This window comes from Oncorhynchus gorbuscha, linkage group LG20, assembly GCF_021184085.1.
Source record: "Oncorhynchus gorbuscha isolate QuinsamMale2020 ecotype Even-year linkage group LG20, OgorEven_v1.0, whole genome shotgun sequence".
Classification (NCBI taxonomy): Eukaryota; Metazoa; Chordata; class Actinopteri; order Salmoniformes; family Salmonidae; genus Oncorhynchus; species Oncorhynchus gorbuscha.
Genome location: NC_060192.1, coordinates 36,458,280 through 36,473,900, shown reverse-complemented (window position 1 = coordinate 36,473,900; position 15,621 = coordinate 36,458,280). Strand labels below are relative to the sequence as shown.

Genomic DNA, 15,621 nt, shown 5'->3' with positions numbered 1-15,621 from the left:
CATTCATCCTTCTATCCAACCCTCCCTCCATCCCTCTATCCATCCCTCTATCATCCCTCTATCATCCCTCTATCCATCCCTCCATTCATCCTTCCATCCATACATCCCTCTATCCCACCATCCTTCCATCCCACCATCCCTCTATCCATCCCTCCATCCCTCTATCCATCCCTCTATCCAACCCTCCCTCCATCCCTCCATTCATCCTTCTATCCAACCCTCCCTCCATCCCTCTATCCATCCCTCTATCATCCCTCCATTCATCCTTCTATCCAACCCTCCCTCCATCCATCCCTCTATCATCCCTCTATCATCCCTCTATCCATCCCTCCATTCATCCTTCCATCCCTACATCCCTCTATCCCACCATCCTTCCATCCCACCATCCCTCTATCCAACCCTCCCTCCATCCCTCTATCCATCCCTCTATCATCCCTCTATCCAACCCTCCCTCCATCCCTCTATCCAACCCTCTATCCAACCCTCCCTCCATCCCTCTATCCAACCCTCTATCCATCCCTCCATCTGTCCATCTATCCTTCCATCCCTCCATCTGTCCATCTATCCTTCCATCCCTCCATCTGTCCATCTATCCTTCCATCCATCCATCTGTCCATCTATCCTTCCATCCCTCCATCTGTCCATCTATCCTTCCATCCCTCCATCTCATCCCTTCCATCCCTCCATCTGTCCATCTATCCTTCCATCCCTCCATCTGTCCATTCCTTCCATCCTCCATCTGCCCATCTATCCTTCCATCCCTCCATCTGTCCATCTATCCTTCCATCCCTCCATCTGTCCATCTATCCTTCCATCCCTCCATCTGCCCATCTATCCTTCCATCCCTCCATCTGTCCATCTATCCTTCCATCCCTCCATCTGTCCATCTATCCTTCCATCCCTCCATCTGCCCATCTATCCTTCCATCAATACTTGTGTGGTGTGTGAATACCTCTCTGCGGTTCTCCACTGAACGACCTGGCTGAATAATCTATCCCAGCCACAGAGGACTGTGTTGGGCCAACAAACCACTCCACCGTCCCTACCCTGGCTCTCAGACCACCAGCTCTTTCAATTAAGGCTATCCAGATTCAGACACTACTCCCTCAAGGACAATGGGGATATGGAGAGAGGCTGGAGGATTGGTCCCTCTGTTCATCCCAATAAGCTGGTTGGTGTTTGTGCTCTCTCTGATGTTGCCATTTAATACTGATCTAAAACCCAGTTTGCTTTTCTCCCTATCTATCTATCTATCTATCATCTATCATCTATCATCTATCCATCTATCCATCTATCATCTATCGCCTGTCATCTATCACCTATCTATCATCTATCATCTAGCATCTATCATCTATCACCTATCTATCATCTATCATCTAGCATCTATCATCTATCACCTATCTATAATCTATCATCTAGCATCTATCCATCTATCACCTATCACCTATCTATCATCTATCCGTCTATCCCCTATCACCTATCCATCTATCACCTATCTATCATCCATCGTCTATCATCTATCCATCTATCACCTATCTATCATCTATCTGTCTATCCCCTAACCCCTATCACCTATCCATCTATCACATTTCTATCATCTATCGCCTATCATCTATTCATCTATCTATTACCTATCATCTATCTATTACCTATCATATATCACCTATCATCCATCCATCTATCACCTATCACCTATCAATCTATCACATATCGTCTATCCATCTATCACCTATCCATCTATCATCTATCACCTATCTATCATCTATCACCTATCATCTATCCATCTATCACCTATCATCTATCTCATCTATCCATCTATCCATCTATCACCTATCATCTATCATCTATCCATCTATCACCTATCACCTATCACCTATCATCTATCCATCTATCACCTATCATCTATCACCAATCATCTATCCATCTATCATCTATCCATCTATCACCTATCCTCTATCATCTATCATCTATCATCTATCCATCTATCACCTATCATCTATCATCTATCATCTATCACATCATCTATCCATCTATCCATCTATCACCTATCATCTATCATCTATCCATCTATCACTTCATCTATCCTCATCTATCCATCTCCATCATCTATCATCTATCCATCTATCACCTCCATCTATCATCTATCCATCTATCACTATCCATCCACCTCCATCTATCATCTATCCATCTATCCATTTATCCATCCCATCTATCCATCTATCACCTATCACCTATCACCTATCACCTATCCATCTATCACCTATCATCTATCACCTATCATCTATCCATCTATCCCCTATCATCTATCCATCTATCACCTATCATCTATCCATCTATCCTTCCATCCCTCCATCTGTCCATCTATCCTTCCATCCCTCCATCTATCCATCTATCACCTATCATCTATCCATCTATCCTTCCATCCCTCCATCTATCCATCTATCACCTATCATCTATCCATCTATCCTTCCATCCCTCCATCTATCCATCTATCCTTCCATCCCTCCATCTGTCCATCTATCCTTCCATCCCTCCATCTGCCCATCTATCCTTCCATCAATACTCGTGTGGTGTGTGAATACCTCTCTGCGGTTCTCCACTGAACGACCTGGCTGAATAATTGAGTAGCTATCCCAGCCACAGAGGACTGTGTTGGGCCAACAAACCACTGCCACCGTCCCTACCCTGGCTCTCAGACCACCAGCTCTTTCAATTAAGGCTATAGTATTTCAGATTCAGACACTACTGCCCGCCAAGGACAATGGGGATATGGAGAGAGGCTGGAGGATTGGTCTCTAGTGCTCTGTTCATCCCAATAAGCTGGTTGGTGTTTGTGCTCTCTCTGATGTTGCCATTTAATACTGATCTAAAACCCAGTTTGCTTTTCTCCCTATCTATCTATCATCTATCATCTATCCATCTATCCATCTATCATCTATCGCCTGTCATCTATCACCTATCTATCATCTATCATCTAGCATCTATCCATCTATCACCTATCACCTATCTATCATCTATCCGTCTATCCCCTATCACCTATCCATCTATCACCTATCTATCATCTATCGTCTATCATCTATCCATCTATCACCTATCTATCATCTATCCGTCTATCCCCTATCTCCTATCCATCTATCACCTATCTATCATCTATCATCTATCCATCTATCACCTATCTATCATCTATCTGTCTATCCCCTATCACCTATCCATCTATCACCTATCTAACATCTATCGCCTATCATCTATCCATCTATCACCTATCTATCATCTATCTGTCTATCCATCCCCTATCACCTATCCATCTATCACCTATCTATCATCTATCGCCTATCATCTATCCATCTATCACCTATCTATCATCTATCTGTCTATCCCCTATCCCCTATCACCTATCCATCTATCACCTATCTAACATCTATCGCCTATCATCTATTCATCTATCTATTACCTATCATCTATCATCTATCTATTACCTATCATATATCACCTATCATCCATCCATCTATCACCTATCACCTATCCATCTATCACCTATCAATCTATCCTATCAATCTATCACCTATCGTCTATCCATCTATCACCTATCCATCTATCATCTATCATCCTATCACCTATCATCACCTATCCATCTATCATCTATCACCTATCTATCATCTATCACCTATCATCTATCCATCTATCATCTATCTATCATCTATCATCTATCCATCTATCCATCTATCATCTATCTATCCATCTATCATCTATCATCTATCATCTATCCATCTATCACCTATCATCATCTATCCATCTATCACCTATCATCTATCCATCTATCACCTATCATCTATCATCTATCACCTATCATCTATCCATCTATCACCTATCATCTATCATATATCATCTATCACCTATCACCTATCATCTATCCATCTATCACCTATCATCTATCATCTATCCATCTATCACCTATCATCTATCCATCTATCCAGTACCCTGCCGCTCTGCCTCTCTGGTTGCCTCTCTGGCTGTCTGGCTTGCCTCTGCCTCTCTAGCTGGCTGCCTCTCTGGCTGGCTGCCTCTCTGGCTGGCTGCCTGCTGCCTCTCTGGCTGGCTGCCTCTCTGGCTGGCTGCCTCTCTGGCTGGCTGCCTCTCTGGCTGGCTGCCTCTCTGGCTGGCTGCCTCTCTGGCTGGCTGCCTCTCTGTCTCCCTGACACTGCAGCATCCTCCTCCTCCCCTACCCCTCATTCTCTCTCATCCCCTTACCATCTCCTCATCTCCTTACCATCTCCTTATCATCTCCTCTCCTTATCAATCCCTTATCATCTCCCTTACCATCTCCTTATCATCTCCTTACCATCTCCTTATCATCTCCTTACCATCTCCTTATCATCTCCCTTACCATCTCCTTATCATCTCCTTACCATCTCCTTATCATCTCTCCTTATCATGCTGCCTGCATCATCCAGACCATCTCTCTCCATCCTCTTTTATCCTCCTCCCCTTACCCACTCCTTATCATCTCCTTACCATCTCCTTATCATTCCCTTATCATCTCCTTATCATTCCCTTACCATCTCCTTACCATCTCCTTATCATTTCCTTATCATCACCTTATTCCGTTACAGGCTATGGTAAATGGTCAAATTAATTGTGCAGGATGCAGCAGCATCAGATAGATATAGCCTATTAGCACGTCGGTTTGAGGTTGAGGATGAAAACTTCATCTCCTATATCTGACAGAAAACAGGGAGAAGGAGGGGCTGAGAGGAGGAAGAGGAGGGAGACGAGTAGGGAGCCAGCGAAGCGTCAGTCCTCCTCAAGTCAATAATAATTTCAAGACTTGGACCTTGCGACACAAATATCACAACAGGGGTAGAAATGGGCTTAGGCTATTCACCCATACTGCCCCACAATTAGCGAATAGAAATACGCTAATGATTTAACTTATCATAAGCATTTAGCCTATTCGCCTGATCATAGGAATTTAGCATTTAACCTCATCTGTATTAAACCACGTTGTTGAGATATATAGACCTAGGCCCCTTTCAAAACAAATCCCAGTGTGTAACTGTAGCCTAAGCTCCTTAGTCTCTTGACACACACACACACACACACACCATATCCCTAGGCTATAGCGCATTAGTGCATCTGTGATGTGCATTAAAAGTGGGTCTGTTTCATAACAAAAGTCCCCGTTTGTGCATCCGCAGCCAGGTTTAAATCCCTCCTCCTACACTCACTAGACCAGACCAAAGCATCGCTAGGTGATATTCAGACATAACGATAGGGTACTGGGCTAAAGGCAGGCATCTTCTATAGTTTAGCACATAGCTAAACTACAAAGAAACAGGAGAACCTATTGGATTGCATGTGCCTATATATATATATATATATATATATATATATATACACACCATTTAAAAAATAGGCACAAAATCTCTTATTCAAAACAAAGTATAGCTTATGCATAGGCTAATTGTTTCTGAGACACTCATAGGCTAGCTGTAGGAGGTTAGCTGTAGGGGGTTAGCTGTTAGCTGTAGGAGGTTAGCTGTAGGAGGTTAGCTGTAGGAGGTTAGCTGTAGGAGGCTAGCTGTAGGAGGTTAGCTGTGGGAGGCTAGCTGTAGGAGGTTAGCTGTAGGAGGTTAGCTGAAGGAGGCTAGCTGTAGGAGGTTAGCTGTAGGAGGTTAGCTGAAGGAGGCTAGCTGTAGGAGGTTAGCTGTAGGAGGCTAGCTGTAGGAGGTTAGCTGAAGGAGGCTAGCTGTAGGAGGTTAGCTGTAGGAGGCTAGCTGTAGGAGGTTAGCTGTAGGAGGTTAGCTGTAGGAGGCTAGCTGTAGGAGGTTAGCGGTAGGAGGTTAGCTGTAGGAGGCTAGCCGTAGGAGGTTAGCTGTAGGAGGCTAGCTGTAGGAGGTTAGCTGTAGGAGGTTAGCTGAAGGAGGCTAGCTGTAGGAGGCTAGCTGTAGGAGGCTAGCCGTAGGAGGCTCTGTAGCTGTAGGTGGTCCTCTGTAGCTCAGTTGGGAGCATGGCGCTTAGCTGGGTAGGGGTTCAATCCCCGGGACCACCCATACGTAGAATGTATGCAGACATGACTGTAAGTCGCTTTGGATAAAAGCGTCTGCTAAATGGCATATATTATTATTATTATTATAGGCTAGCCGTAGGAGGTTAGCCGAAGGAGGTTAGCTGTAGGAGGTTAGCTGAAGGAGGCTAGCTGTAGGAGGTTAGCTGTAGGAGGCTAGCCGTAGGAGGTTAGCTGTAGGAGGTTAGCTGAAGGAGGCTAGCTGTAGGAGGTTAGCTGAAGGAGGCTAGCTGTAGGAGGTTAGCTGTAGGAGGCTAGCCGTAGGAGGTTAGCTGAAGGAGGCTAGCTGTAGGAGGCTAGCTGTAGGAGGCTAGCTGAAGGAGGCTAGCTGTAGGAGGTTAGCTGTAGGAGGTTAGCTGTAGGAGGTTAGCTGTAGGAGGCTAGCTGTAGGAGGTTAGCTGTAGGCTACATATGGCGACAACAATGCATAGCACAATGCCTTTGTTCCATCCGGTGGTAAACAACGCAGACGCTGCAAACTGCACAGAGTTCTGGCCCAAAACCAATATACAATTAACGCTTTTCTTCCACTGTTGGCGAGGAATATGAAGCTTTGTTCCAATACAGCGAGTGCCGTGCAAGGTGCAGAAACAATGTAACGATTTGGCGTGTGTGAGGGTGAGGGAGAGAGAGAGAGAGAGAGAGAGACAGAGAGAGAGAGAGAGAGAGAGAGAGAGAGAGAGAGAGAGAGAGAGAGAGAGAGAGAGAGAAAGAGTGTGTGTTGCAGCCTAACCAATTCACTAGCTGCTGATGTATCAATGTTGTATCACGTTGGGGTCAAGTGAATGGCTACATGTTTTTATTTGTGGTCTAAAACGGGATATGGACACACACACACAAGTCACACACGCACCAATCTCGATCACTGAGCGAAGGTATTCCGGTCACATATTTCCGAGTGTCGCCATAGCTATAAATGAATAGCCTGGTCTTAACAGAGAGTGACTGACCATGTAGTCAATAATGGCCGAATAACTGTTACCCTCCGATCCGTAGCGAGGGTCATTACATCCCTTGGTATAGCTTCAAGACTTTACAAATCACATTTTTACCCTCAGTCTCTCTCTCTCTCTCTACAGCTTTTATAATCATCTAGTTCCCCATAACCCTTATTATCTCCACTGCATGACAGAAAAAAACCTTAATCCTTCCACTGAGCAAACATATGACATCATCCTGCAAGCCTTAGCCACAACAACATGGATGGATGGAGGGGGAAAACTAAAAGCGGCGTCGTAAATAAAACAGGAGCTTCTGCTGCTGCTACACATAACAGCGGTAGGTTTAAGGGACTAGGCTACAGCAGCGCAACACAGTGCAGTGATTCTAGCTCTCTGACAATGATAGGCTATAGGACTAGGTTAATAGCGGCGATGCTACCCTAGACTAAAATTGCGGTTTCTCTACTTACCAGGTTGAGAACCGTTTCGACGATGTCCCGGTTGCTAACCTCGCCAACCTGAATGAGGCCGACCAGTACGGCGAATTTCATTTGGATATTCCTGATCGGCACGGCCGGGAGCACCATGGAGCCGGATCCAGAGACCATCCTGTCCCCGATGGGAGCAGAGCCAGCGCCCGTAACGACCTGGGGCTGGCCGGGGCCCGGGGGATGAGCGGCTCGGTCTCGGTCTGGATCCGAAAGTGGAGTTGCAGATCCCGGCTTCTCGCTCGACATTTCCTCTTTGGACACTGGAGAGGACGGAGAGAGGAGCGGCCGCTGGGGTCTCTCTCTCGCACACACTCACACACACCTGCTCTCAACAGTCAGTCCTTCTGCTGCATCAAATACACTACGGAGAGGCTGGGGGAAAGGGGGGATATTAAGGAATATCAAAAAGAAAGGGTCAATTTTCCTCTCCTGTTCTTCGGATCGCACCCTATTCTCCCGATGATGCGAAATAATGCATAAATAAAAGACAAGTTATCTTGACGCTCGGCAGAATGGTACCCTCTTCTTCGTATCGCCTCCCGTCTCTCTCTGGCAGGCTGCAGTCGTCGTCAATACGCCATGTTGACGCCCCCTGTCTGCGGCACTGCGCGCTGGACACGCCTGCGCACTGGCAGATCAGCAAGAGTCGCTGGAGCGTACCGACATAGCCTACATCAGCAACCTTTTAGTTTGCACAGCTCGTTATAACGCCTTCGTGACAAATGTCTCAAGCACCGTCATAATGCCTCATTGCATGTGTAATAACATGTCAAATGTAGGCATATGTAGGACAGGATGGGTAGGCCTAACTAAAGCTGATATGATTTACTATAGGTCTATTTTACAATAGATGTATAGTAAATTCGATTGTTATGACTCAAGACAGTTTCCTCCTTGGAAACAAAATGTTGGCTAAATTAACAAAAGCTGTCATAAATAACTAAACATGTTTGAGTGCTTTCTTGACGATGTTATGACAGTCGTAATCACATGGGGAAATATTGACTTCAGGCCAAATAGAACTTGAAATAACACTGAAATAACTGTGAAACAGAAGGGAAAGGCTCGTTTAAGATCCACCCCAGTCCATTATGACAGGAACGTGACTGTCTATGTTAACAGCAAATTAGATTTGTTATTTTCATCCGGGAAAAGGTCTATTTTACAGATGCGCCCTGAACTACAGAATTTATAGAAAATACACATTTCAAAATATAAAAACAAATTCAAGCAGAAAGAAAGAAATGGTCATTTAAAAAAAAACACATTCCTCAGTTATAAAGTCTTCAATCAGCTTTCTGAATTGACCTCGAGACACCAGAACACATTCCTCAGTTATAAAGTCTTCAATCAGCTTTCAGAATTGACCTCGAGACACCAGAACACATTCCTCAGTTATAAAGTCTTCAATCTGCTTTCTGAATTGACCTGGAGACTCCAAAACATCACATTTAAGAACATATTGTTCCACAAATAAGGTGTATCGAAAACTAGACGCTGATTTATTTTAACTCCGTAGAGACCAGAGGAATATCCAGAGTTAACCATCCCTGAGACCGGGTGTTGGTCACTCATAAGTATAAGGTTTAGTAATGATGTTAGATACGAGCGGGACTTTTTGTAAAAAAAAAAGGGCTTTATAAATAAAAACAATGTATCAACATCAAAGAGGGCCGTCTTCCTGGTAGAGAATACAGTGATTAGTACTAAAACCGTCAACCGTAATAAAGAGCAGTGCGCTTATGATCAACTGCACGTAACGGCTGTAATGAGGTGGCAGCTACGTTCATATAGCGTGGATGACGTCGCCATAGTCTAGGACCGATAGGAGGAGCGTCGACTGAATAATCTGCTTTCTACTACACTGAACAAAAATAGAAACGCAACACGCAACAATTTCTACGATTTTACTGAGTTAAAGTTCATATGAGGAAATCAGTCAATTAAAATACATTCATTGGGCCCTGATCTCTGGATTTCACATGACTGGGAGTACAGATATGTCTCTATTGGTCACAGATACCTTTAAAACATATATGTAGGGGCATGGATCAGAAAACCAGTCAGTATCTGGTGTGACCACCATTTGCCTCATGAAGCACGTCACATCTGCTTCACATAGAGTTGATGAGGCTGTTGATTGTGGCCTGTGGGAAGTTGTCCCACTCCTCTTCAATGGCTGTGGGAAGTTGTCCCCTCCTCTTCAATGGCTGTGGGAAGTTTTGGGATATTGTGAACACGCTGTCCTCTTCAATGGCTGTGGGAAGTTGTCCCGCTCCTCTTCAATGGCTGTGGGAAGTTGTCCCGCTCCTCTTCAATGGCTGTGGGAAGTTGTCCCACTCCTCTTCAATGGCTGTGAGAAGTTTTGGGATATTGGCAGGAAAATAACCTCACACTCAACGAACTGGAGATGATTGTGGACTTCAGCTGCATTGTACTCTATCGACTGCATCCTTATGATCCAGCCAGCACCCCAAACATGCTCTAATGGGTGATGTACATTCTTTATCCCCTTACACTGTATAAGACTAGTTTTGGAATTGAGTTAGATTAATTACTGCATTGGAACTAGAAGCATGGAAGAAACCACGTGGGACATTTTGATTTGAGCTTCTAGGAATGGATGTTGGAGAAATTGTCACAGATCCTTGTCACTTAAATGGGTCTGCTGGAAGAACTGGGACATTTTCAGTATTATCATGCTGAATCATGCTGAAACATGAGGTGATTGAGGAGGATGAATGGCACGACAATGAGCCTCAGGATCACGTCACAGTATCTCTGTGCATTCAAATTGCCATCAATAAAAAGCAGTAGTCTATGCCTGCTTACACCATAACCCCACCGCCACCATGGGGCACTCTGTTCACAATGTTGACATCAGCAAACTGCTCGCCCACACCACGCCATACAAGCTGTCTGCCATCTGCCCGGTACAGTTGAAACCAAGATGAATCCGTGAAGAGCACACTTCTCCCAGCATGCCAATGGCCATCGAAGGCAATGGTGACTGAAGATACGATGTTGAACTGGAATCAGAATCAGACGAGCATGAAGATGAGCCTCCCTGAGACGGTTTCTGACCGTTTGTGCAGAAATTCTTCGGTTGTGCAAAACCCACAGTTTCATGAGCTGTCCTCAGTGGCTGTTCTCAGCTGTTCTGGACTGGTGTGGTTACATGTGGTATGCGGTTGTGAGGCCGGTTGGACATACTGCCAAATTCCATAAAACAATGTTGGAGGCTGATTATGGTAGAGAAATTAAATTAAATTATTAGAGAAATTGATATTACATTTTCTGGCAACAGCTCTGGTGGAAATTCCTGCAGTCAGCATGCCAATTGCACACTCCCCCAAAACATGAGACATAAGTTGCATTGTGTTGTGTGACAAAACTGCCATTTATTGTCCCCAGTACAAGGTGCACCTGTGTAATGATCACATTGTTTAATCAGCTTCTTGATATGTCACACCTGTCAGGTGGATGGATTATCTTGGTAAAAGGAGAAATACTCATGAACAGGGATGTAAAACAAACATTTTGAGAAATAATATTTTTGTGCGTCTGGAACATTTCTGTGATCTTTTATTTCAGCTCATGAAACACGGGACCAACACTTTACATGTTGCGTTTATATTTTTGTTCAGTATATTTAGCGAAAGGCTTGTTTCTATAGAAGAAGCCCATTTTTTACTCCCAGCTTCTTAATACGCTTTTTAAAAGACAGCTTTTCATCAGACGCCTCAAAGCAGGATCAATATGGACACCATCCAAGCTAGAATCATCAGAGTTATTTTGATGCATTCTAGAGAACAAAATATAATACAGGGAATTCAGAAAGTATTCAGTGTAGAAAAGGCCCATGGAGTTGGTGGAATACTCCTTTAATTAATTGCCATTTACTCAGCTGGGCCAGGGGCGCTTTAATTAGGTCAGGTGGAAATGTCCTACAGAAAGGAATTCCTGCCTCAGTCTCATACATTCCTCTGTCACCTGACACGTGACCACCTGTTCACCTTCACTGTCAGTCATCCTACCTGTCCAGCAACCCACACAGATTCCACTAATCTTTCATTCAGACCCCTTGACTTTTTCCCAATCTTGTTACGTTACAGCCTTATTCTGAAATTGAATAAATTATATTTTTCCCTCATCAATCTACACACAAAACCCTGTAATGACATCACAATACCCCATAATTACATCACAATACCCCGTAATGACATCACAATACTCCGTAATGACATCACAATAACCCGTAATGACATCACAATACCCCATAATGACAAAGCAAAAACAGGTTTGCTTTGTCACATTTTTTAAACAACATTTTTAAACAAATAAACAACTTGAAATATCATATTTACATAAGTATTCAGATACTTTGTTGAAGCACCTTTGTCAGTGAGTACAGCCTCGAGTCTTCTTGGGTATGACGCTACAAGATTGGCACACCTGTATTTGGGGAGTTTCTCCCATTCTGCTCTGCAGATCCTCTCAAGCTCTGTCAGGTTGGATGGGGAGTGTCGCTGCACAGCTATTTTCAGGTCTCTACAGAGATGTTAGATCGGGTTCAAGTCCGGGCTTTATCTGTGCCACTCAAGGACGTTCAGAGACTTGTCACAAAGCCACTCCTGCATTGTCTTGGCTGTGTACTTAGGGTCGTTGTCCTGTTGGAAGGTGAACCTTCACCCCAATCTGTGGTCCTGAGGCTCTGGAGCAGGTTTTCATCAACAATCTTTCTGTACTTTGCTCCATTCATCTTTCCCTTGATCCTAACTAGTCTCCCAGTCCTTGCCACTGAAAAACTTCCCCACAGTATGATGCTGCCACCACCATGCTTCACCGTAGGGATGGTGCCAGGTTTCCTCCAGAAGTGACGTATGGCAAAAAGTTAAATCTTGGTTTCATCATACCAGAGAGTGTCGTTTCTCATGATCTGAAAGTTTTTAGGTGCCTTTTAGGCTGTCATGTGCCTTTTACTGAGGGGTGGCTTCTATCTGGCCACTCTACCATAAAGGCCTGATTGATGGAGTGCTGCAGAGATAATGTCCTTCTGAAAGATTCTCCCATCTCCACAGAGGAACTCTGGAGCTCTGTCAGAGTGACCATCCGTGTCAGGATTTGGCCAGGGTTGTTCCGGTTTTTGGTCACTAGATGCCCCCATTGTGCCTTTTGACCTTTTGTTTTCCCTTGATCCCCATTATTATTTGCACATGTGCCTCATTTCCCCTGATTGTATTTAAACCCTTTGTTTTCCTCAGTTCTTTGCTCTGTGTTTGTATGTTAGCAACCAGCCCTAGTACTCTGTGAACTCTTGTTGATCCCGGTGGACTCTCTTGTGGAATTCTGTTTTTTGTTCTTGTTTGTTTGTTTTTGAGTATCTTTTGAGGCTTTTTTGTGCTATACCTTCTTCCTTGTGGATTTACCATTTTTGTCTTGGAGGATTACCTTTGTTCTTGTGGAATTCCTTTTGAGGTTGTGGAGTTACATGTTTTCCTGAAGAACTTCACTTTTTACTTCATTAAATACACCATCTCAAGTACTGCTGTGTCTGCCTCATCTTCTGGGTTCTGCCAACTATTTGTGGCTCAGTTGGTTAAGTGACTGTTTCTCACTCCGGAGACCCGGGTTCGTAACCGGGTCCTGACAGAAACACAGAGCCAAAAATGAACCCAGAGGCAGCCAGTTCCCAGGACCTTGTTGCCATGCTGTCCCATCACCAGGAGACTGTCCAACGCCACGAAGCCGCCCTGGTTCAGCAAGAGGCCTTAATGGCTAGACATTCTCATCTTCTGTCGGGGATGCTGACTTCCATAAAGCAGATATCTGATCGACTTACCCCGGCAACAGTTCCCGTCCCAGTACCTCAGATTCACGTACCCATGGCAGTTAACCCTCTGGCTGAACCTTATCTTCTACCTCCCCAACGGTTCTCAGGTGATCCAAGTGCTTGTAAAGGGTTTCACCCAATGTTCTCTCTCCTTTGAGCTGCAACCCTCGTCGATCCCCACCGACCGGTCTAAGATCGCATATATCATCACCCTGCTGTCGGAAAAAGCCCTGGCCTGGGCTACTGCTGTGTGGGATGCCCATAGTTCCTGCTGTGCCAGCTACTCTGCCTTTGCTGAGGAATTCAAACGAGTGTTTCAAGGCCCAAGCAGTGGTCCTGACTCAGCCAAACAGCTCCTGACTCTCCACCAAGGCAGGCGCAGCGTGACGGACTATGCCATCCAGTTCAGCACGGTGGCAGCAGCGAGTGGCTGGAACAACGAGGCGCTCACGGTGTGCTTTCTGAAAGGCCTTTCTGACACTATCCAAAATGAACTGACCACTCGGGAACCACCGGACAATCTCGAGTCCCTGATCAAGTTGGCCTCACGCATTGACCAGCGTCTGAGAGAGAGAGAACTCAACCGTAGACCTCTAGCCCCTATCAGTCCCAGCTCTGAGTCCCCACCTTTATCCTCGCTGGCTCCACCGGAACCCATGCAGATTGGATGCATCTCCCAGGCTGAGAGAGACCGCCGGATGAGGGAGTGACGCTGTCTATATTGCGGCAAACCGGGCCATTTCCGTTCCACGTGTCCCGGGCTTCAGTGAAACGCTCTGTCCCGTACAGACCGGGGGGAACTGTAACGGGAAACATAACCTCCTCCCATCCGTCCAACTCCCTTCTGCTCATTCCAGTCACCCTTTCCTGGGACAACCACAAGCTTCACCTTCAAGCCTTGGTAGACTCTGGAGCCGCAGGTAACTTCATGGATGGTGTCTGGGAGAAGGAGAATGGCGTTCCCTCTGAACCTCTAAGTGACCCCATGAGGGTTACTACATTGGATGGAAGCCCTTTGGGATCTGAACTTGTCACTCATGTCACTACCTCCTTGCGACTTTCAGTTTCACAACACCAGGAATTGATGAACTTTCATTTGATCTCCTGTTCCGAGTTCCCTCTCGTCCTTGGATACCCCTGGCTTCACAGCCATAACCCTCACATCGACTGGTCTGTGGGCACTATCAAGCAGTGGGGTCCTACGTGCCAAGCTACTTGTATTTTCCCGAATTCCCCGAGTTCTACTCCCGAGTCTTTAGAATCCATCGACCTGACCCGAGTTCCCGAGTGTTACCATGACCTCAAACTGGTATTTAGCAAACAGAGGGCCACCATGCTACCACCCCATAGACCTTATGATTGCCCCATCGAACTGTTTCCGGGCACTTGCCCCCCCAGGGGTCAGATCTTTTCCCTATCTCCACTGGAACGAGCTGCTATGGATACCTACATCAAGGACGCTCTGGAAGCAGGCCTCATGCGTCCATCCACCTCCCCGGCGGGAGCAGGGTTTTTCTTTGTGGCCAAGAAAGACGGTGGATTACGTCCTTGCATCGACTACCGGGGACTTAATGCCATAACCGTCCGTAACTGTTACCCGCTACCCCTTATGGCCACAGCCTTCGAGCTGCTCCAGGAAGCAGTTGTTTTCACTAAGCTTGACCTGCGGAACGCATACCATCTTGTGCGGATCAGACCTGGTGACGAGTGGAAGACCGCTTTCAACACGCCTACTGGTCACTATGAATACTTGGTGATGCCCTTCGGCCTGACCAACGCCCCAGCGGTGTTCCAAGCGCTCATAAACGATGTGCTTAGGGATATGCTTAACATATTTGTGTTCGTTTACTTGGATGACATCCTCATCTTTTCGAGCTCTCTTCAAGAACACACAAAGCATGTCAGACAAGTACTCAAACGCCTCCTAGACAGCCATCTGTACGTTAAGCCGGAAAAATGTGAATTCCATTCATCCCGAGTACAATTCCTGGGATTTGTAGTGGAACCCGGTCGAGTCCAAATGGACCCCAGGAAGGTAGGGGCGGTAGCGGATTGGCCCACCCCCAAATCCGTTAAGGAAGTTCAGCGTTTCCTGGGCTTCACTAACTTTTACCGCAAGTTCATCAAGAACTTCAGCTTGGTGGCAGCCCCTCTCTCAGCTTTAACCAAGGGTGGCAATGCAAGGTTATGTGGGGAAGAGAAGCTGAGACTGCCTTCCAAGGACTCAAGCAGCGCGTCCTCTCTGCTCCCATCCTGATACTACCGACTACGGAAGAACCGTTTGTGGTGGAG

At 45.7% G+C, this 15,621-nt stretch overlaps 1 protein-coding gene across 1 annotated transcript in view; it reads right to left on the bottom strand.

Annotated features, from left to right (window-relative positions):
• Window positions 1-8,069, bottom strand: part of LOC124006908 (neurobeachin-like) — a 334,491-nt gene extending 326,422 nt beyond the window's left edge. The window contains exon 1 of the mRNA XM_046317097.1: window positions 7,476-8,069. Coding sequence (XP_046173053.1) covers window positions 7,476-7,742 — 267 coding nt within the window. The 5' untranslated portion in view covers window positions 7,743-8,069. The remainder of the gene's footprint in view (window positions 1-7,475) is intronic.
• Window positions 8,070-15,621: the final 7,552 nt, after the last annotated feature.